This window comes from Myotis lucifugus, unplaced genomic scaffold, assembly GCF_000147115.1.
Source record: "Myotis lucifugus unplaced genomic scaffold, Myoluc2.0 scaffold_29, whole genome shotgun sequence".
Taxonomy (NCBI): domain Eukaryota; kingdom Metazoa; phylum Chordata; class Mammalia; order Chiroptera; family Vespertilionidae; genus Myotis; species Myotis lucifugus.
In genome coordinates this window covers 8,315,828-8,338,558 of record NW_005871077.1, presented here as the reverse complement: position 1 = coordinate 8,338,558, position 22,731 = coordinate 8,315,828, and the positions used below count along the sequence as shown (strand labels likewise).

Here is a 22,731-nt window from a genome sequence, read left to right as displayed (position 1 = left end):
TTTGATCCCCGGTCAGGGCACATACAAGAATCAATGAATGAATGCATAAATAAATGGAACAACAAATCAATGCCTTTTCCCCCAACCCCCTTCCTTCCTCCCTTTCTCTCATGAATTAAAAAAATTTTTACATTTCAGTTCCTGGATCAAGCTTACTACATTCCTTGACTTCTCTGGCTGACCAAGTGAAGAGTATAAACTGAAAAGATACCATTTTACAAGAAATCTGCTCCTCTCCCTTTCACATATAGTAGGCAGAAATAAACCCTCTAAAGCAGGATTCTCAAATGGAGCAGAACAGAATACACTCCATCCTGGGAATTCTGGTCTTCATTAATTATGAAAAAATATATCCATACTCAAAATACCAGAAAGACTTTCATCAGTTCTGATACAGAACTCGGAAAATTAAATAGAATTTATCAATATTCTAATGGGCAATAACAATAACATCGACATCTTTATATGGTGCTATAATTAGTTTGCATGCACCTACCTTATTAATTTCTTAACAACGGCATTTTGTCCACATTTTCAAAGGGCAGGGAAGATAATATTACAGCTTTAAGTCTTTCTAACACATAGCTGCAGTGCCAAGTACTTCAAGATCTATAAATATTTAATTGCATACAATCTAGAAATCCTTAGACAAACCCTTGTAAGGTCAAATACTCATTCTGGTTTTCATTATGAGAATTTATAGCATACTTATTTTGGTAATTTACCTCCTTCATCATTCCATACCTCATAGAGATAGCTTGTTCTAAAGAAAGAGGTATGTATTTAGAGGGACAGGAAGGGATGGCTATAATGTTCTTGAACTCCACCCTCCACACTTCACAGGGGTGCAAGCTGGGGCACCATGGTGGGTGCGAGTGGAGGGGGAAGGAGTGCATATGGAGCCAGCCAGTCGTACATGCTGCTCAAGGAAGGATAAATGATCACAATGGAACGCTTGATGCCTGGCAAGCAGGGAAAGAATATACCGCTCAGAATGGCCAAAAGTCTAGAGCTAAATCTTTTTAAACTCTTTAAAATTAAACTGTTGTCAAGTTTATCCTTTCTTTGAGAATCAAGAGAACATACACATTCTATTGGATTTATAAACAATAATTAGGGAAAGGAAAGTGTATGGAGGAATACAGCCTCATAGAAAACAATTATGTGTTTATTCAAATGAAACTGAGTTACAGAGAGAGAAAGAGTAATCTGGGGTAGGAATAGAAGAAAAAAAGGATCAGAAATTCAAAAGAAGTAGCTTTCATTTGGACCCATGTGGTGTTTGCTGTGGTATTGTTCACACACCTTCCCATAAACAACATCAGTCTGTGGCTTCTGGAAAAACATTTGGGACAGTGGATAAATACCGGCCATGCTTGTCCAATTGCAAACCGTAAGGACACTGCCATATTCTTCACATTCTCCCAAGTATCGACAAAATACATGAACCATTTTCACCCATCCCAGACAGTTATTTAAGCTCTCTTGACTATACAGTCATTCTGAAGGTCACAGGTACAGTTTCACTTACATGGTTAATGAAGAGACTCTTGCGTTTTTCTCTCACTGTGAAAACAAAAGATGCAACAAAAATGTTACACGACTGCATGCCAACCCCTTACAGGTCACCGAGGACTAGCCCTCTGTGCCGTGATCCCATTCTTCCACCAACCAACATATCCAGTTGCTCCATTACCCAATATAAGAAAGAATATGTGACCTGCACAACAGAGATCTGAACCTGGTTAATAGAGCAAAATATATACCCACTTAAACTATGGCATGCTAACAAAGTAAGTGTAGGTATAATTAACTGAGGGGTAATAGCTTTCCAATAACTAAATAAAATCTCAATTAGCAAATCTCATAAAACTTGTACACATCCATTAATTTAAGATAAGTAACAAATAATAGGACTACTGATTTCTAACCTGAAAAGGTCCATACTATAGGTTCAAATATAAATATCAATAATAACCATCACAAGCATTAAGATACATGACAAAATATGCTAGAAGCATTATTAGCATTGAAACAATTCCTCCCCCTGATAGGTCCTGAGGAATAAAGCCAGGTTTCTGATTAGGAGGCCTTTGGAGCCTCTTGCAACACCCTATCTCTCATGGAGGCTGATAACATCACAATACAAAATACTGTCCTATCTCAGAGATGGAGACCATAGTGTTTATCGAAACAGAGGTCCTCAGCCCGAGAAGTACATGGGTGACCAGGAACCCTAAGAAGCTTTTTCATGACCTGATTATCATTGAACTTTGCATTTTCATTCCAGAATACCTAGTTTTAAGGGTAAATACTAATCAATCAATACATTTACTGAGTAGGTCATTGTAGAAGACAGAAAGGTTTCCTTCAAAGAGATGACATCCTGAGCCTCTAGGAATCAAGAATGCCAACTTGGACACAGCTATTGGGGTTGGGAGGGTAGAGGGCTTGAGCAAAAAAGAAAAAGAAAAAACTCATGGACACTGACGACAGTGTGGTAGTGATTGCTGGGGTAAAAGGGCAGGGGGGACAGTGGAGGGAAGTGAAGAAGGGTATAGGGAGGATAAATGGTGATAGATGGAGACTTGACTTGGGGTGGTGAACACAGATGATGTGCACCTAAAACCTGTATAATTTTGTTAACCAGTGTCACCCCCAATAAATTCAATAAAAAAGAATAAATAATCAAAAAGGCGCTAGGTACAAATCCAGCTTACTATCTGAGGAGCCCCTGCCCTCCCTTCACCCCCAAAGTCCACCTCCCAAATGCAGATTCACTAGTTTCCAGCCCTGTTACTGATCTGACTGAGGAATTTGGGAATTGTTTCCTAGTTTGTATTGTTTAATTGTCTTTAGAAGTCCTATCCTCTCTAAAATGATAAACCAGCCTGAGGGTACTCTTGAGAGCAAATGCCTGCAGGCCATCAGATGGACCCACTCACAGGCCCTGGGCATGCTCCTACCACACAGAGAGTGTGGGGCACCTGGCTATGCTTGAGGCTAGACCAGCACACTGGGAGCTCTCTGGAGTGCCCAGACAACAGCTGCGGACAATGTCTGCTGGGAACAGTGTGGAGACTGCATGATCACTTTTGACCTAACTTGAAATAAGCATTCACAGGTGAACCATAACAAAAGAAATATGGGGAGCTACAAAAAGCACTGGGTTTTAACTTCCTGATACTATACACTTGGTGTGCATGTGCATGCATGTGTATCTGTGCATGTGTGTGTACATGTGCATGTTTCCCTTACATTATTTCAATACTAAATTATTATGCATCTAGTTAGGTTTGCTCTACCAAGCGTAGGTATGATGACATGATTTCTCACTGGCTACAAGGATCTGAGAACACTTTTTACACAGGCAGCAAATTCCATAGACGACACTTAGCCCTTGCTAGGGTACCCAACAATAGGTTTGTGCAGAGGCTTTGATAGGGGGAAGGGTAAATAATAGGAATAGGACCACAGTTGTTTAAAGATTATTCACCTCACCTTACTAACTAAGGGGCTTTCTTACAGACCCTGGGAAACTGGAAGATGTGCTGCAAGGAGAAAGACAGGGCTATAAAAAGATAAGAGACGCCTTGGAGCCTGCTTGGGTCCATTATTCAGAAAAGAGAATACATTTTGAGAACAAACCAAGGAAATGCTTTGATTTGGTTGCTGAGCCTGGACCCTGACCCCCTCTGGGAGTTTGCCTCAGAAATGTTGACTATTATCCTGTCCCAGGAAGGGGCTGAGCTGGGTTTTCACATCATAGAAAATTAACTACCTTGTTATTGGACTTCAAGATCCTGGAAAGAGACACAGGGAACACAGACCCTGCAGCCCTTATTCTGCCCCGTGTACTCCTTGCAGGTAGCTCTTCTTCCTTATCCATATATAATCAGCCAGCTAGCAAGAGATGTTACAGCAGAATTTTCTGGATGACCTGCTACTCTCCCATACTGCTGGCATTATTAGAATAAACGCTCATATATGATCCAACCTTGTCTCTGCTTAATTTGGCTCAAGTAGTGAGAGGTGATCCGCACCCATTTTGTATCTGGTTTCAGCTTTGGAGTCTCCCAATTATGGGAATCACCTCCAAAGATATCCATGCCTCAAGAAATATTAGAGTTTCCTATATAAGTACTACTGAAAACATTAAGAATTACTAAAAAATGAGAGGATTAGAATATAGAATCATCAATGTTTTGACTTAAAGTTTTAACAAGAAAGCTTTAAAACAAACAAAAATAGAATCACAGTACATGGACAAGTAAGAATATTGTAAACGTGTATGCTATTCTCGTACATCTTCTACAAGGATAACTCTAAGGGAAGAATCAGACCATTTCCATGAACCACAACTGGTCCCAATTAGAATAGTAGAAAACAAAAATTCACTAAGACTATTACAAAACACATAAGGACAAGGTATCAGAATCTATTGTAGAATACTTTATAGACACTTTGTGTTTATACAAATGAATGCCTTGTACTTCTTTATTTCCCTCAGGGCAACTGAACCTGCTGAATCTTATCTGAAATCTGGAACTACCTTCCTGTATTATTTTGTAAGGCCACCCCTAAAAGGGCCTTTGAAATATTAAGCCTACACAGTATCTGAGAGGCTTATCACATGTGTCCCTATGACAGATTTCCTTCTGGAATATCTCCTGAGTCCCCAAACCAACTGCCTGTCCCAAAACATAGACTATCTTCTATCATTTGCAGAAGGTTATCCTCCATAAGCTGCAATGGATAAGGAAATCTTTGAAATGAAATAAATCTTCTCTTAAAGTATTGCAATTTATATATTAAACAAATGCAACAGTGGAGGCCTATGGCGAAAGTGACAGATATTATTTCCCCATGAACTTCAAGTTCTCACACTTACTTCTTTACAGGGCTGCCCTGAAATTCTCTTCCATTACACTTCCTTCCTTCACAGAAGCAGCCACTGGGGCTAGTGAAAAACTTGGGGGTTAGAGCCAGAAAACTGAAGAAGGGGAACCTAATAAAGTGGCAGAATGTGGCTGGACTGATAATGAAGGAAAAATCAAAACCCCATTTTTATACTCAACAATCCAAGGTAATACTTATCTACTCAGCCAATCAAGATGTAATAGCTTGACTTACCTTTTTGGGCCCTAGAAAATTAAGAGGTAAGAGGAATCTTTTAAACTAGAACTTTCTCTGCTGAAAATATTTTAGTTTTTCCTCTTACATTATTATGTACACCATCATCATAACATTAAATCCTGGTATTCCTGGCAGTGTGTTTTTAATAGTAAGCATCTATACAGATGAAATGAGACTTCCACATTATGTGTGGACCTTTACCCTATCAACCTATTTGCTCAAGGGAATGTATGTATTAATTCCATTACAGGACTATAACTTGCATAATGGATGAGTTCTCACCACTTTCTGTAGACAAAGGGACATAAGCAACAGGAGAAAAGAGAGTAATATTCATTCTAGTATACATGTGTAACTTATAGCATTGGAAACTATTAGTCATTTAGTTTATCTATTCTTTTTATTTTTGCATTGGACTTAGGAAATTGAAGTGTGTAAACCGAAGCAGTTAAAGTTTTAAGTTCTAGGGAATTCTGAGCTGTGACTATTTTAGTTACATACATATTTAAATTTCTTGCTTTGGAAAGAGATAAAACAATGGGAGTAAGAAAAGAGACACTTATAATCCAAGGTGTTTCATTTACTCTTTTAACCTTCATGGTTTGATTCATGTCATGAAACTGGCACAAATAAATAATGCATGAGCCATTTTAGAATAAATTTCACATGAAACACTTTGGTAGAATGGAAACTATACAGCAGTGATGGCGAACCTATGACACACGTATCAGAGGTGACACGCGAACTCATTTTGGGTGACACGCATCGACAGAGACAAAAAATGGCATAATTCAAATATTTGTCTCTCGCAACGGCCAGAGTTGGGCATCACTCGAGTAATATTATTACTCGCGTTACTCATGATCAATAATGCAATTCTAAAACTGAATGTAAACATGTACATCGGTGTTGCATAGCAAAGATACATAGTGAAAACATCCAAGATACATTGTTCCAATACTGACATTAATAAAAAAAGGTTAAGAATTGCACTATAAAGAGATTAATCTTGACTCATGACATTTTATTATTTTTTCTTGACTTTTCTTTTTTTTAATTAAATCTTTATTGTTCAGATTATTAGTTGTTCCTCTTTTTTCCCCCCATAGCTCCACTCCACCCGGTTCCAACCCCACCCTCTGCCCTTACCCCCTCTCCCAAATGTCCTCATCCATAGGTGTAAGATTTTTGTCCAGTCTCTTCCCGCACCCCCCACACCCCTTCCCCCCACCCAGAATAGTCAGTCCACTCCCTTTCTATGCCCCTGATTCTATTATAATCACCAGTTTATTCTGTTCATCAGATTTGTTCACTTGATTCTTAGATTCACTTGTTGATAGATGCGTATTTGTTGTTCATAATTTGTATCTTTACCTTTTTCTTCTTCTTCCTCTTCTTAAAGGATACCTTTCAGCATTTCATATAATACTGGTTTGGTGGTGATGAACTCCTTTAGTGTTTTCTTATCTGTGAAGCTCTTTATCTGACCTTCAATTCTGAATGATAGCTTTGCTGGGTAGAGTAATCTTGGTTATAGGTTCTTGCTATTCATCACTTTGAATATTTCTTGCCACTCCCTTCTGGCTGCATAGTTTCTGTTGAGAAATCAGCTGACAGTCTTATGAGTACTCCCTTGTATGTAACTGACTGTTTTTCTCTTGCTGCTTTTAAGATTCTCTCTTTGTCTTTTGCTCTTGGCATTTTAATGATGATGTGTCTTGGTGTGGTCCTCTTTGGATTCCTTTTGTTTGGGGTTCTCTGCGCTTCCTGGACTTGTAAGTCTATTTCTTTCACCAGATAGGGGAATTTTTCTGTCATTACTTCTTCAAATAGGTTTTCAATATCTTGCTCTCTCTCGTCTTCTGGCATTCCCATAATTCGGATGTTGGTACACTTGAAGTTGTCCCAGAGGTTCCTTACACTATCTTCATATTTTTGGATTCTTTTTTCTTTTTGTTTTTCCGGTTGGGTGTTTTTTGCTTCTTCGTATTTCAAATCTTTGACTTGATTCTTGTGATCCTCTAGTCTGCTGTTGGAACTCTGTATAATATTCTTTATTTCAGTCAGTGTATGCTTAATTTCTAGTTGGTCCTTTTTCATAACCCCGAGGGTCTCACTAGATTTCTTGAGGGTGTCACTAAATTTATCGGCAGTTTCTAGAAAATTCTTGAAAAACCTTATAACTGTGGTTTTGAACTCTATATCCTGTAGTTTGCATTCCTCCATTTCTGTCATTTGTGACCTGTTTCTTTGTCTCCGCATTTTTTATGCTTCCCTGTGTTGATAGAGTGGCTTTCTGTGCTAGGTGTCCTATAAGGCCCAGTGGCTCAGCCTCCCCAATTACCTGAGGTAGACACTCTTGGTGCACCCCTTTGTGGGCTTTGTGCACAGTCTTGTTGTGGTTAAGCCTTGATTGTTGTAGGTATCACTGGGAGGAATTGACCTCCAGGCTAATTGGCTGTGAGAGTCAGCTGTGTCTACGGTGGGAGAACTTCTGTGCTGGAGACACCCTTATGGGGCAAGACTTGCTTCAGTGGGGCTTTGGTGCTCACTGAGTCTGCCCCCTGAGTGTGTCCCTTATGGATCTGAGGAGTTGTAGTCTGGATGGTCCCACTCTGACCACTGGGTACACTGGCTCTTGGATCTCTGAGGAGGTGCTAATTTAGCCTCTGCCTGAGGCTACCCAGCAGGAGCTATGGAGAGAACTGCAGATTCCTCTTCTATGTTTGGGGTTTGGCGGTTCCCAGATGAGGCCCAGCTGTGAAGCAATGCAAGCTGCTGTGGGGCCTTGGGCCTTTTTTTGGAAGTTCTGGGTCTCTCTGACCCAGCTGCAGTTTGTTAGGTAATTTTCAGATTGCAAAGGGCCAGGCCTTTCATATGCATAAGCCTCTGCACACAGCTTGGGTGGGGCGTGGTATCAGGGGATCAACAGGGCGAAGCAAACAGCTATGGCTGCTCCTCAGTCCTGCCCTAAGAGGCCCCACTTCTCAGTGTCCCGGTAATCGCTGCAAGCACCTCTGAGAGAAAGCCGCCCTTGAGTTCTGACCGATGCCAGACAGTCCAGCTTCTCCCTGTATGAGTCTGGGTCCCCAGAGATTCACCCGGAACTGAGTTCAGAGCAGTCGGGAGCTTGAGACTCCCTCCCGATTGAAAAAGACAACCGTGTCCTCAGTTGCCAGCCCTTTCCACATGTGCCCCCATACCTCTGCACTTTACTTCCACACCTCCTCTGAGTCTCAGTGTGCTTTTCTCTTTCCTTCTAGTTGTAGAATTTCCACTCAGCCAGCCTTCCTGTGGTTCTGGATGATATCCGTTTTGTCTTTTAGTTGTATTTTTGAAGTGGTTGTGCGAGGCAGCAATTTCCTGTGTTTACCTATGCCGCCATCTTGGTTTCTCCTATGACATTTTATTTTTACTTGAGTGACAAAATGCCCAATTTTGGAAACGGCTTCGTTATTGTCAACATGTGCCTCGGGTAAGCTTCCTGTGCGTTCGGGTGCATTTGGCAAATGGACGCACTTGATCACCATGTTTGTTAGGAGACAGAAGTGGGAGGGTTAGAAGAAAAAGATATACAGTGCAACAGTGCCCGACCAGACATTCTGCATGTCAGATAATTGATTACAGCACCATATATTTGTTGGTTATACATACTATCTTTGAATTGTTTTGCACCAGGAGTCAGTGCAACAACACTACAAAAAGTTAATAGGTAAAAAACCTATCAACCTTTTATTAAAAACGCTGTGATTTATATTTATTTATTTTTGCAGCCTTGTGATGGAGAATCAAAAAAATAACAAAGCAAGATTGAATGATAAAGGAAGTGGAAGTAGCAGTAGCTGACCCTTTCAAGACATATGGACCGAGATGTACGGGATTGTCGACAGAAACAACCGATCATTGCGCATACTGTGTAATGAAACAGTAGTAAGCAGAAGGTGGAATGTAAAGAGACATTTTGAAACTAATCATTGTCAGCTCTTGAAAAAAAGTATCGATGAAAGGAAGGAATACATTTCTAGGCAGCTACACCTCTATAAATGTCAATCAAATTCCATCATTAAATTTGTAAGATGCTCTACAAATTTAACATCAGCAAGTTACTGTATTGCTCACTCCATAGCTCAGCATGGAAAAGCCCTCGGTGATGGAGAATTTATTAAAGAAACATTTCTAAGATGTGCACCAGCTCTATTTCACGATATGAAAAATAAAGATGATATTATTAAAAGTATTTCTGAGTTACCACTCAGTAGAAATACTATCAAAGACAGAATAATAGATCTTAACAAAAATGTACAACATCAATTAAAAAAAGACTTAAATGGTTGTAAATATTTTTTGATTTCTCTTGATGAAACTACTGATGTCACATCAAATGCTCGGTTGGCCATTATTGCTAGATATTCTGATGGTCTCACAATGAGAGAAGAGTTGATAAAGTTAGAATCAGTGCCAATAAGTACATCAGGAAACGAAATATGTAAGGTTATTATAAAAACATTCAGTGACCTAAACATTGATATCTCTAAAATTGTGTCAGTCACGACAGATGGGGCACCAAATATGGTGGGAAAAAATGTGGGATTCCTGAAATTGTTTATGGAAGCTATTAGACATCCACTTGTACCTTTTCACTGCATTATCCATCAGGAGGTGTTGTGTGCCAAATCGGGATTCTCAGAATTGAATGATTTAATGTCAGTTGTAACAAAAATTGTGAATTTTATAGCTTCTCGACCCCTTCACAAGCGAGAATTTTCTGCACTTTTACAGGAAGTTGATTCAACCTACAGTGGACTACTGATGTTCAGTAATGTGAGATGGCTGAGTCGAGGTAAAGTACTTGAGCGACTTGTGGAGTGCTTTGAAGAAATTAAGGTATTTATTGAGAATAAGGATCTGGCAAACTTTCCTCAGATCAATGATCATAAGTGGTCAGCAATTTGATGTTTTTTACAGATTTCTCTGTTCATATGAATGAACTGAACTTAAAATTACAAGGTTTTGGCAACAGTATTGACGTTATGTTTGGATACATCAAATCTTTTGAAAGTAAACTTAAAATTTTCAAGCGAGATATTGAAACTAAAACTTGTAAGTATTTTCCTCGGATAAAAAAGTATTTCGAGAAGGCCACTACAACGAGTGTAATGGAGTTCCAGAATATAATAAACTTGTTATTTGAACAGTTCAGCGAAAGATTCGACCACTTTAGAAGCCTAGAACAGCCCATTAAAATAATTAAGTATCCGGATGTAGTTGTTTACAGTACTTTGGAATTAAAGGATTTCCAATGGATGCAAATTGACGATTTAGAGATGCAACTTTCAGATTTTCAAGGTAGCATTTGGACTCACGTGTTTGTCGACTTAAGGTCGAAACTTGAAAATCTGGAACGAAATCGTTTGAATAATGAAAAAGAGTGAAACTACGAACAAGAAATTTTGAGTGCTTGGAACAGAGTACATGACACTTTTAGCGACATAAAAAATCTAGCGATGGCTTTGCTAACAATTTTTTCTTCAACATATTTTTGTGAGACTTTGTTCTCAGCATTAAATAATATTAAAACAAACAAAAGAAACCGGCTAACAGATGAAGTTAGTGGCGCTTGCTTGGCCTTGAAGTGCACCAAGTATGAACCTGCAATCGAAGAATTAGCAGACAAACTTCAGCACCAAAAAAGTCACTAATTTCTAGTTTTTGTACCATTTGATTATCATTGTTTTTATTATTATTTTTTCCTAAATGTACATTGTTTTTGTTTTTGTTCATTTTATACATTTTTTGGTTGATTTTTCTTTGTTAAATGGCATTTAAATATATAAAATAAATATCAAAAATATAAATCTTTTTTATACTATGGTTGCAAATATCAAAAAAAAAATTATGAATATTTCTATATGTGACACGGCAGCAGAGTTAAGGTAGGGTTTTTCAAAATTTTGACATGCCGAGCTCAAAAGGTTCGCCATCACTGCTATACAGTGTATCACTTGGTAAATCTCATTTCTCTAAGACTTTTGACTTTTATGCTTTTATTGGCTTCTTGCCAGTTTCAAGTCTCCATAGTTGAGTTTAAAAGAAAGCAAAAATTCATGAAAAATCATTATGACTAGATTAGTTATGAAATTATAGACACTCCAGGAAACAGTAAAGTTTCTTACCATCCTTGTTCATCCTACATGGCCCTGACCATATGACCTGGATCCAAAAGGACACCTATTACTAGCTGGACTAATTCTGTCTCCTGGGAATCTAGAGATCCTGGTTCATCACCACTAGAACCTTACCTGAAGGTATAGGGTTGGGTGGGGTACATCTCCTGCTATGCAGAAACACAGCAGGTCTGACTGTCATCTGTGAAAAGGTCTGCTTGCAAAGTTGGTGTCTGGGAACATGAATTTGGAGAGGGTTCCCACCATTCCTTAATTGGTAAGAGTGGCTCACTGCGCCAAACTATACAAACAATATAGTTTATGCTGAACATCTGCTTTCCTCCTGAGAGTCTAGAATTTTAAAATGTACCAGGCAGTGGATGCCTACCTAACCAGTACTCAATAAAAATTCTAGGCACTAGGTATCTAAGGAGCTTCGTTGGCTAACAATATGTCACAAGTTATTACTGAGGGAATGTGGTGCATCCTGTGTGACTCTACCTGGAAAGGACTGTTGTAAGCCTGTATCTGACTTCCTCTGGACCTCACCCATACCCCTTTGCTTGTGCTGTTTCTGCTTCTCATACTTGCTTTTGTAGTTAAGTCACAGCCATGAATATACCAATAACTATATTATGAGTGCCATGATTCTCCTACCGATTATTGAAACCGTGGATGGTCTTGAGGTCCTCCAACACAGCTGGAATGGAGGGCAGAGGGATAATGTTGAGAAGATAAGTACTTAGTTCCCAATGGCTTTTAGTTTCTAGTTCCAAATGACTCATAAGTTTTCTGAGATACCCTTACAATTAATTATTCCTTTTCCCTTAAACTAGCTGGAGCAGGACTAAGACATTACCATGGGGAGAAAAGTAATAAAATAAGTGTAGAAGGAACCAAGATGGCGGCATAGGTTAACGCGGGAGTTTGCTGCCTCGAACAACCACTTTAAAAATACAACTAAAAGACGGAACGGACATCATCCAGAACCACAGGAAGGCTGGCTGAGTGGAAGTTCTACAACTAGGAGGAACCGAGAATCAGAGGAGGCGCAGTGCTGAAGTAAAATACTAAGGTGCGGAGTGCGCGCGGCGCGGGCTGGTGGCTGAGGGCGCGGTTGACTGTTTCAATCCGGAGGGAGCCTCAGACTCTGAGCTCCAGATCCGGGCGAGTCTCTAGGGACCCAGACTCAAACGGGAGAAGCGGGACTGTCTGGCTTCGGTCCCTCCGAGGTTTGCAGCAGTTGCTGGGACAGAGAGGCAGAGCCCCTGGGGACGGACTGAGAGCAGCCATAACTGCTCCCTCCTCCGCCCTGTTGATCCTGTGGGACCCGCCCCGCCCAAGCCCTGCACAGAGCCATTTGCTGAATAGCCTCAGGCAAAGGCTAGATTAGCACCTCCCTAGAGGACAGAAGTTCTCCCACTGCAAACACAGCTGATTCTCACAGCCAGTTGGCCTGGAGGTCAAGTAGTAATTACCTACAACAATCAAGGCTTGACTACAAGACTGCTCACAGAGACCACAAGGGGGTGCACCAAGAGTATCTACCTCAGGTAATTGGGACACTTAACACGGAAAGCCACTCTATCGACACAGCGAAGCATAAAAAAATGCCAAGACAAAGAAACAGGCCACAAAGGACAGAACGGGAGGAAACCAGGCTACTGGATATAGAATTCAAAACCACACTTTTGAGGTCTCTCAAGAGGCTTCTAGAGGCTGTCGATAAACTTGATGAGATGTACAGGAAATCTAATGAGACCCTCGATGGTGTGATAAAGGACCAACTAGAAAGTAAGCATACACTGACTGAAATAAAGAATATTATACAGACTCCCAACAGCAGACCAGAGGAGCGCAAGAATCAAGTCAAAGATTTGAAATGCGAGGAAGCAAAAAACACCCAACCGGAAAAGCAAAATGAAAAAAGAATCCGAAAGTGTGAAGATAGTGTAAGGAGCCTCTGGGACAGCTACAAGCGTACCAACATCAGAATAATAGGGGTGCCAGAAGATGAGAGAGAGCAAGATATTGAAAACCTATTTGAAGAAATAATGGCAGAAAACTTCCCCTACTTGGTGAAAGAAATAGATTTACAAGTCCAGGAAGCGCAGAGAACCCCAAACAAAAGGAATCCAAAGAGGACCACACCAAGACACATCATCATTAAAATGCCAAGAGCAAAAGACAAAGAGAGAATCTTAAAAGCAGCAAGAGAAAGAAACTCAGTTACCTACAAGGGAATACCCATACGACTGTCAGCTGATTTCTCAACAGAAACTATGCAGGCCAGAAGGGAGTGGCAAGAAATATTCAAAGTGATGAATACCAAGAACCTACAACCAAGAGTACTTTATCCAGCAAAGCTATCATTCAGAATTGAAGGTCAGATAAAGAGCTTCACAGATAAGAAAACACTAAAGGAGTTCATCACCACCAAACCAGTATTATATGAAATGCTGAAAGGTATCCTTTAAGAAGAGGAAGAAGAAGAAAAAGGTAAAGATACAAATTATGAACAACAAATACGCATCTATCAACAAGTGAATCTAAGAATCAAGTGAATAAATAATCTGATGAACAGAATGAACTGGTGATTATAATAGAATCAGGGACATAGAAAGGGAATGGACTGACTATGCTTGGGGGGGGAAGGGGTGTGGGAAATGCGGGAAGAGACTGGACAAAAATCATGCACCTATGGATGAGGACAGTGGGTGGGGAGTGAGGGCGGAGGGTGGGGTGGGAACTGGGAGGAGGGGAGTTATGGGGGGGAAAAAGAGGAACAAATGTAATAATCTGAACAATAAAGATTTAATTACTAAAAAAAAAATTAATAGGATTGGAATAAAAAATACAAGGAAGCCAAAAAAAAAAAATAAGTGTAATCTCTTACCTTGGTATCACCAAGAAAGACAAATAAAATTACCCAATTATAAACCTGTTTTTAAAATAAATTCGAAACCACTAAGGCCATTAATCAGCTCTGAAATTCAAAGTGCTTTAGCCATTTTGTTTTCTATAATGTACTAGAGGCCAGGAGCATGAAATTTGTGCATTTGGCGGGGGGCGGGGGGGGGGGGCGGTCCCTCAGCCCGGCCTGATCCCTCTCACAGTCTGGGAGCCCTCAGGGGATGTCCGACTGACAGCTTAGGCCTGCTCCCCAGGGAATGGGCCTAAACCAGTGATGGTGAACCTTTGAGCTCGGCGTGTCAGCATTTTGAAAAACCCTAACTTAACTCTGGTGCCGTGTCACATATAGAATTTTTTTGATATTTGCAACCATAGTAAAACAAAGACTTATATTGTTATTTATTTTATATATTTAAATGCCATTTAACAAAGAAAAATCAACCAAAAAAATGAGTTCGTGTGTCACCTCTGACACGTGTGTCATAGGTTCAGAATCACTGGCCTAAACTGTCAGTCAGACATCCTTAGCGCTGCCGTGAGGCAAGAGAGGCTCCCACCGCCGCTGCACTTGCCAGCCATAAGCCCAGCTTCTGGCTGAGTGGCGCTCCCCCTGTGGGAGTGCACTGACCACCAGGGGGCAGCTCCTGCATTGTGTGTCTGCCCCCGGTGGTCAGTGAGCATTATAGCAACTGGTCGTTCCACCGTTCTGTAGATTTGCATATCAGTCTTTTATTATATAGGATAAGTAATATGTCAATTCATTTATGATATTGGCTTTAATCATTTTTAAACCTAAATATGTTCGGTTACTAATAACATGCCAATAAATAAAAATCTCTGGTGTTCTCAGCATCCCTACATAATTGAGAGCGCTAATGGTCATTTTGCTTTCTTGGAAAAAGAGACAATAAATTTATATGGATCATAAATCTCTTTCCTAGAAGAATAACAGCTGTCTCCTTTAATCCCACCTATGATGGTTTGTTAAGAGAATTTTTACTTAGCTAATGCAACAGTCCATTAATGACTTAAACAGAAATGTACTAGAGGTTTTAAAAATAAGCCATCGAAAATCAGCAAAAACACTACTGTTGGCATTAAAGTCTTCTTCACATAATTTAGGGAGTGAGGAGAGGAGTAAAGGGCAGTGTTTGCAATGAGGAATAAACCAACTTCACTTAGGTTGCCTAGAACACTCTCATTCTTAAAAATACAACTTTCTGAAAAAACCTAATGCCTAATTATTGAGGATTTGTTAACAATCTAAATGCAATTTCAGCTAATCTCTTTTATAGAGAGATTTAATCTCATTTAAAAAATTACCTTGGCTTCCCATTCCAGTTCTAAAACAGGCTTTCCAATGGCAAGTTTCAGCCACCATTAGGATGTCAGGACTAAAGAGGTCCTAAAATGTAATCCAACATCTTCCATTTGAAAATGAGGAAGCTGTCCATGCAGGCCCAAACAGGGAGTGAAGAGAAGGAAAAGACAGGAGACCGTGTGCAGTGGCACTGGTGCCTGGAATCTACATGAAATGAGTTCCCAGAGATCCAGGTCAGGGAAGAAGGCAATCCAACTGAGCAAATGAGAACCTACACTCCAGTTACTCTTACTGATTGCACTTACCTAAGGCACTGTGTTCAGAGCTTTGAGAGATGACCCAGTCGGCCTTCCTTACAATCTTAGGAGGAGGCATTAACTCCTTTTTAACGATGAAAAACCTACGGTTCAGGAAGACCATCTGGATCAGATGCACACGGTCAACAGACAATAATGGATCTAAGCTTGCAGCTCCAGCAGGTTGATTCCAGAAGGTTGTGCTTTAAATCATCTCTAACTTCAGGAAATCATTCCAAAGTGTTAACTGTTCTTACATGGTGAATGGTTCAGTTTATCAATGAAATTCAGCTGTCTCCCCAGATGTTGTGGGGCAGCTGACCAAAAACATCCACCATGAAGGTAGGCCATAAACATAAGAAGCTGTGGAAAGCACAGAAAGTGTTAGCCAGTGCTAAGTGACGGGGGACGGAAGGTCCTCATAGTTCAAAAAGGAGAGTTGAAAAGTCAATTATTGAAAATAAGAGTTTATCACTACCATCTAACAGGACAGAGGGTGCTAACAGTAGAACACAGCTATGGTGGAGTGGACATCAAACTCCACCCCAGCTAGGGTGAATAACCACCCAGAGCTTTTGCTCTGGGTCTCTGCTTACTAAGCAATTTTCTAACAAATGAATCTGAGAAGCATAGGTCCAGAGAGATGATACAGTAAAAGGGATATTGAGAAAAACTGACATTCTGGGTCTAATTTGATTTTAGCTGATTTTGTACTGTTCAAGCAGTTTTCTCCAGACTGGAAGGCCCAAGAGATCAGACACTGAAGCAGAATGCTGCTGCCAAGAAATGCAGGCCACAAAGTGCCTCCACCCAAGGCCTCCTTAATCCATTTAACTTACAGGGTCCCTGCATCCACCCCCACCTCGTGCATCTTAAGAGATGAATGGAGAGATAGGAATGCAGTCCTGAGGGTAGTATGGTCATGTCAAGTTCAGACCTGGAAGAGGGACAGCCTGGGCATAAAAATCTTACATTCTCCTACTTCCAAATAATGGATGTCTTTTTAAAATGAATTTAAGGAAGGTGGAAGAAAGTGATGTTGTAGCATAAAACAGAAGAACATTTAGGCAGGGAGACTGTAACAGTGCCATGGCATGTCTGCCGAGGATGGATCATGACTCCCTGCCTTCATTCTGTCATTATTTCATTCATTCAATCCTCTTTCAAGGTTCTTCTATGTAGTAGCCTCTGAGCTTGATATGGAGAATGAAAATAGAGGAAGACAGTCCCTATACTAAAGCAACATGGAATTTAGCAAATAAATAAAACTGACTATCCCTTTATTTACAAATCATAAAAAATCACTTCCACTTAAGAGGAATATACAAATTACATCACATTTAATGCCATTGATCTTATGGTATACTTTCATTCTATTTACCATTAAAAAAAGAATAAAAGTGCTGCCAATGAACTCTAAACAAGCCATCACTTGTCCTGACTTCAGAGATGTTATAGTTGAGAAACCATGTCTATGGGAATGGACAAAAAGTGGGGAAGTCAGGGAACACCCCCTAAAGAGACTGACTTTGGGCTGGCATGGTATTGTGGACAGAGGATGCCAAGTCAGCTGCAGTGTCACAAAGCAGAGGGATCAGAGCAGCACAGTACTGGAGAACGCACAGCAAGAGGTAAAGAAGGATTGGCAGGAAAGGCAGAAAAGGCAGAAGAAAAAAGGCTACATGTGTCAGTTCCCTGTGGGTGTCCAAGAACCGATGAAGGGCTGTTTGAGCAGGGAGGGGTCCAAATGGACCTGCTTTTCAGAATGCTCATTCTTGCAGCCACATGTAGGAAAGGTGAGAGAGGAGATGGAGGCGGAAAGGCTGGGAAAGGGCTGTGGTCATAGATCAAGGGAGGGAGAGGTGCTGAAGGAGAAAGGAATACTAGGCATTTAGGAGACACTTACCACACGATTCCTAGGTTGCCAGCTGGGGACCCAGATTGACAGAGGGTTTATCCTTCACAAAATAGGTGATGAGGAGAGGAGGCAGGCAGGAAAGGAAAGATGGTGACTTTTGATTTGGACATAACAATACTGAGGGGTCTTGTGGGATTGCTAGATGGGGTGTGTACCAGGCAGAGGGAAATATGCTGGGGAACACATGCTTATAGTGCCAAAATGGGGGTGACATCCCCTTGTCAAAGGTCTGGGTGACCCAAGTACCTGTCTCACAGGTAAAAAGAGCAAACACTGAGCACGTATTGTGTGCACAAGATGATCCTATTGTCTCGGGTCAACACTCTTCTGATATCATAGGTATGACTATTGTCAATTTACAGGAAATTACAGTGGGGCCTTGACTTACGAGTTTAATTCGTTCCGAGACCGATCATTAAGGAGCTCGTTAAGGAGCTCGTTAACTCAAATTACTCTGTCAACTCAATGCAAAAAATCGGCCGAGAGACAGCTGGTATCTCAAAAAACTCGTTAGTTGGGACACTCGTAAGTCAAGGCCCCACTGTATAACACAGGAGATTACCTGACTATAAACCTAACTAAGGGCAGACAAGGGCCTAAGCCCAGTCTCAGAGCCCTGATTGGCAAACTGGAGACAAAGGATGATCCCCTGCAGCTAGGACTGACCACAGGATAGCATCGTTAGTCAACCCAGAAATTATGCACTGACCTGTCACTATTCCACCTCTGATACTTCTTGAGCATCTACTCCCCCAGACTAGAGAGAAAAGATAAGGTAAGACAATACTAGCTTCTGTAATTCTTTTCTGAAATGATCTGATCAAAGAATAACTCTATTCTTTGATCAGATCAAAGGTCTGGACTACAGCAAAGGTCTTGAAAGCAGATGTTCAAGGAAGTTGTGACGATGGCTGAGTTGTGAGCAGGGGTTTCCTGCCTGCCTCCTCCTTAACAAGGACCTTTCTCCCATTTCACAGAAAATGCATGCCAACCCACCCTGGAAATTTGCCCACGCAGCATGAAAGAGCTCATCCAGGGCACCAGATAGGGGCACAAGCAGACACTAGGGCAGTAATGGCGAACCTATGACACACGTGTCAGAGGTGACACGAGAACTCTTTTTGATTTTTCTTTGTTAAATGGCATTTAAATATATAAAATAAATATCAAAAATGTAAGTCTTTGTTTTACTATGGTTGCAAATATCAAAAAATTTCTATATGTGTCATGGCACCAGAGTTAAATTAGGGTTTTTCAAAATGCTGACACACCGAGCTCAAAAAGTTCGCCATCGCTGCACTAGGGTGAGGCAGCTGTCTTTATTCCAACACAGCCTGGAGTCTGCCCTGTCCTGGGGACAGTCCTACTAGGGGGTTGGGGATGACTTGTGGCTCTGCATCTGCAGTTGTCACACAGTGGTGACAAATTCCATTAGGGCTATGACTCCTATGATTAGACTCTCTTCAAAGACACAGATTCCAAGGGAGAAGCACAGGGGAACAGAGCATGGAGAGCACAGGCAAAGCCAGAAAGCACAGAAGACTGGTGGCCACTTACCAGAATGGTGTTCACAGGTATGTGTATTAACATGTTACATGAATTGAAAAAGATGAAATTACACCTTATCTGACAAAAATAAGTCTGATTTGATTGACTAGTTTGACAATGATGCCTAGTTTTGCTAACAAGGTCCTATTAAGGACATGCAACATTTTGACAAAAACATATTCAAATCAAAAGAAAAGCTAAAAAACTTAGTTCAGAAGAAAAGCATAGGTTGGGATCCTTCATTCAACATATACTATTTGAGTTCCTTCTATGGGTTAGTCACTGTACATGACATAAAGATGTAAATGCAGGAAAGACATGCAATGAATCTGACAGTACGATGAAGACCATGGCTTCCACAGAGGGGTATGCAGACTGCAACTGGGTCACAGCAATCGGGGAAGGTGTTCTGAAATGAATCACAGCTCCTCTGTGAATAAGTTAAATCAGGTGCCACCAAATGAAAAAAGTAGCAGATGTAATTAAACATTATTTGTGTGTCTGGTAGAGTCTTTTTGGTTTATTTCCTAGAACCTGCAAAAGTGAGAAGCTACTATAACTGGATGAGAAACTCTTTAGAAATCAAATGGATCCCAATTCGTTACTGTCAACACAACTGAAGGAGAACAAGATGGAAATACCTGGTTTTAAGAATTACTTTAGATGACAAATCCACTGAGATTTTTTGACATATAAATCAGATGGAAAAGAAAGAATTCAGTGATATTACTATACCAAAATAGTAATATCCTTCTGTTTCCTTCTATTTCTGGATAGAAACAAAGTTCCTCAGCACTTATATCTACAAAAACAAAGAATCTGATGATGACCAGTGCCTCATTCAAGTAATATGTAATATTCACCCATAGAAGCATCTCAGTATGAAATGTTTTTCTAAAATTCATTTCACTATTCCATTTAATTATTCATTCAAGTTTTGTCTGTGTTGTTTTGATCAATTGAGAGTTAATGATAATAATGATACCTCAATCTAGCACTTATTTTTAACATTTAAAGACATGAAAAATAAAGAGTTGATCCGTATTTTCATAGAAGTATGACAGTGTGACTAAGGATATCAAGAAATCAAAATATAGCCGAAACCGGTTTGGCTCAGTGGATAGAGCGTCGGCCTGCGGACTGAAAGGTCCCATGTTCGATTCCGGTCAAGGGCATGTACCTGGGTTGCGGGCACATCTCCAGTGGGAGATGTGCAGGAGGCAACTGATCGATGTTTCTCTCTCATCGATGTTTCTAACTATCTATCTCTCTCCCTTCCTCGCTGTAAAAAAATCAATAAAATATTTTAAAAAAAAGAAATCAAAATATATTATTACATCATGATAAAATTCTTTGGAGAAAATGGCATGGAAATACAAGTTCAAGATGAAAAATTAATATGCAATGTCCAACTCCATCAAAAAATTATTAGACTCTATAAATGAATTTGGCAATCTAGCGGGATACAAAATTAACGCCAAGAAATCTATGGCATTTTTATACACCAATAGTGAACTTACAGAAAGAAAAATTAAAAAAACAATCCCATTTACCCTGGCACCTGAAAAATTAAGATACCTAGGAATAAACTTAACTAAGGAGATAAAAGACTTGTACTCAGAAAACTACAGCACACTGAAAAAAGAGATAGAAGAAGACATAAACAGATGGAAGAACATACCGTGTTCATGGATTGGTAGACTCAACATCATTAAAATGTCCACACTACCCAAAGCAATCGATAGATTCAATGTACTCCCCATTAAAATACCAACAGCATATTTCACAGACCTAGAATGAACTCTCCAAAAATTCATCTGAAATAAAAAAAAGATCCCAAATAGCTGTAGCAATCCTAAGAAAGAAGAACAAAGTAGGAGGGATCTCAATACCAGATATCAAGCTGTATTACCAAGCCCCTGTTCTCAAAACTGCTTGGTGCTGGCAAATATAGACCAATGACATAGGATAGAGAATCCAGAAATTGACCCAAATCATTATACTCAATTAATATTTGACAAAGGAGGCAAGAGCATACAATGGATTCAAGGCAGTCTCTTCAATAAATGGTTTTGGGAAAATTGGACAGATATATGCAAAAAAATGAAACTAGACTACCAACTTACACCATACCAAAAATAAACTCAAAATGGATAAAGGACTTAAATGTAAGATGGGAAGCCATAAAAATCTTAGATGAATCCAGAGGCAGCAAAATCTCAGACATATGCCGAAGCAATATCTTCACCGATACAGTTCCTAGGGCAATGGAAACCAGTGAGAAAATAAACAGATGGGACTACATCAAAATAAAAAACTTCTGCACAGCAATAGAAACCATCAATAAAACAACAAGAAAGCCTATTTATTTGAGAGAACATATTTGCCAATGTTATCTCCGATAAGGGTTTAATCTCCAACATTTATAGGGAACTCATACAACTTAACCAAAGGAAGATAAACAACCCAATCAAAAAATGGGCAACGGACCTAAATAGATACTTTTCCAAAGAGGTCATAAGGAAGACCAAGAGACATATGAAAACATACTCAAAGTCACTAATCATCTGAGAGATGCAAATCAAAACAACAATGAGATATCATCTCACACCTGTCAGATGGCTATCATCAACAAATCAACAAATGACAAGTGCTGGAGAGGATGCAGAGAAAAAGGAATCCTTGTGCTCTGCTGGTGGGAATGCAGACTGGTGCAGCCACTGTGGAGAACAGTATGGAGTTTGCTCAAAAAACTAAATAAGGAACTCCCATTTGACCCAGTGATCCCACTTCTAGCAATATATCCCAAGCAACTAGAAACACCAATCAGAAAGGATATATGCACACCTATGTTCACAGCAGTACAATTTACCATAGCTAAGATTTGGAAACAGCCTAAGTGCCCATCAGCAAATGGGTGCATTAAAAAACTGTGGTACATCTACACAATGGAATATTATGTTGCTGTAAAAAGGAAGGAACTCTTAACATTTGCAACACCATGAATGGGCCTGGAGAGCATTATGCTAAGTGAAATAAGTCAGTCAGAGAAAGATAAATATCACATGATCTCACTCAATTGTGGAATATAATGAACAACATAAACTGATGAACAAAAACAGATCCAGAGACAGAGAAGCATCGATTAGATGCTCAAACCTCAGAGGGAAGGTAGGGAAGGGTGGGGGTAAGCGGGAGAGGTCAACCAAAGGACTTGTATGCATGCATATAAGCATAACCAATGGACACAGATACCAGGGGGGTGAGGGCATGAGTAGGGGGATGGAGGGGACCATGGGGAGATAAGGACACATATGTAATACCTTAATCAATAAAGAAAATTTAATAAAGGTCATTTGAAATTTTAAAAAAAGAAAAGAGTGTGTGCATACATTATTGACTAGAGGCCTGGTGCACGAATTCATGCATGGGGAG

General features: G+C 40.1%; 1 protein-coding gene across 2 annotated transcripts in view; it reads right to left on the bottom strand.

The window, feature by feature from the left end:
* Positions 1–22,731, bottom strand: part of CCNY (cyclin Y) — a 170,603-nt gene that overhangs the window by 71,559 nt on the left and 76,313 nt on the right. For both annotated transcript variants that reach the window (XM_006086704.2, XM_023752256.1), the window contains one exon: positions 1,532–1,566. In XM_006086704.2, coding sequence (XP_006086766.1) covers positions 1,532–1,566 — 35 coding nt within the window. The remainder of the gene's footprint in view (positions 1–1,531; positions 1,567–22,731) is intronic.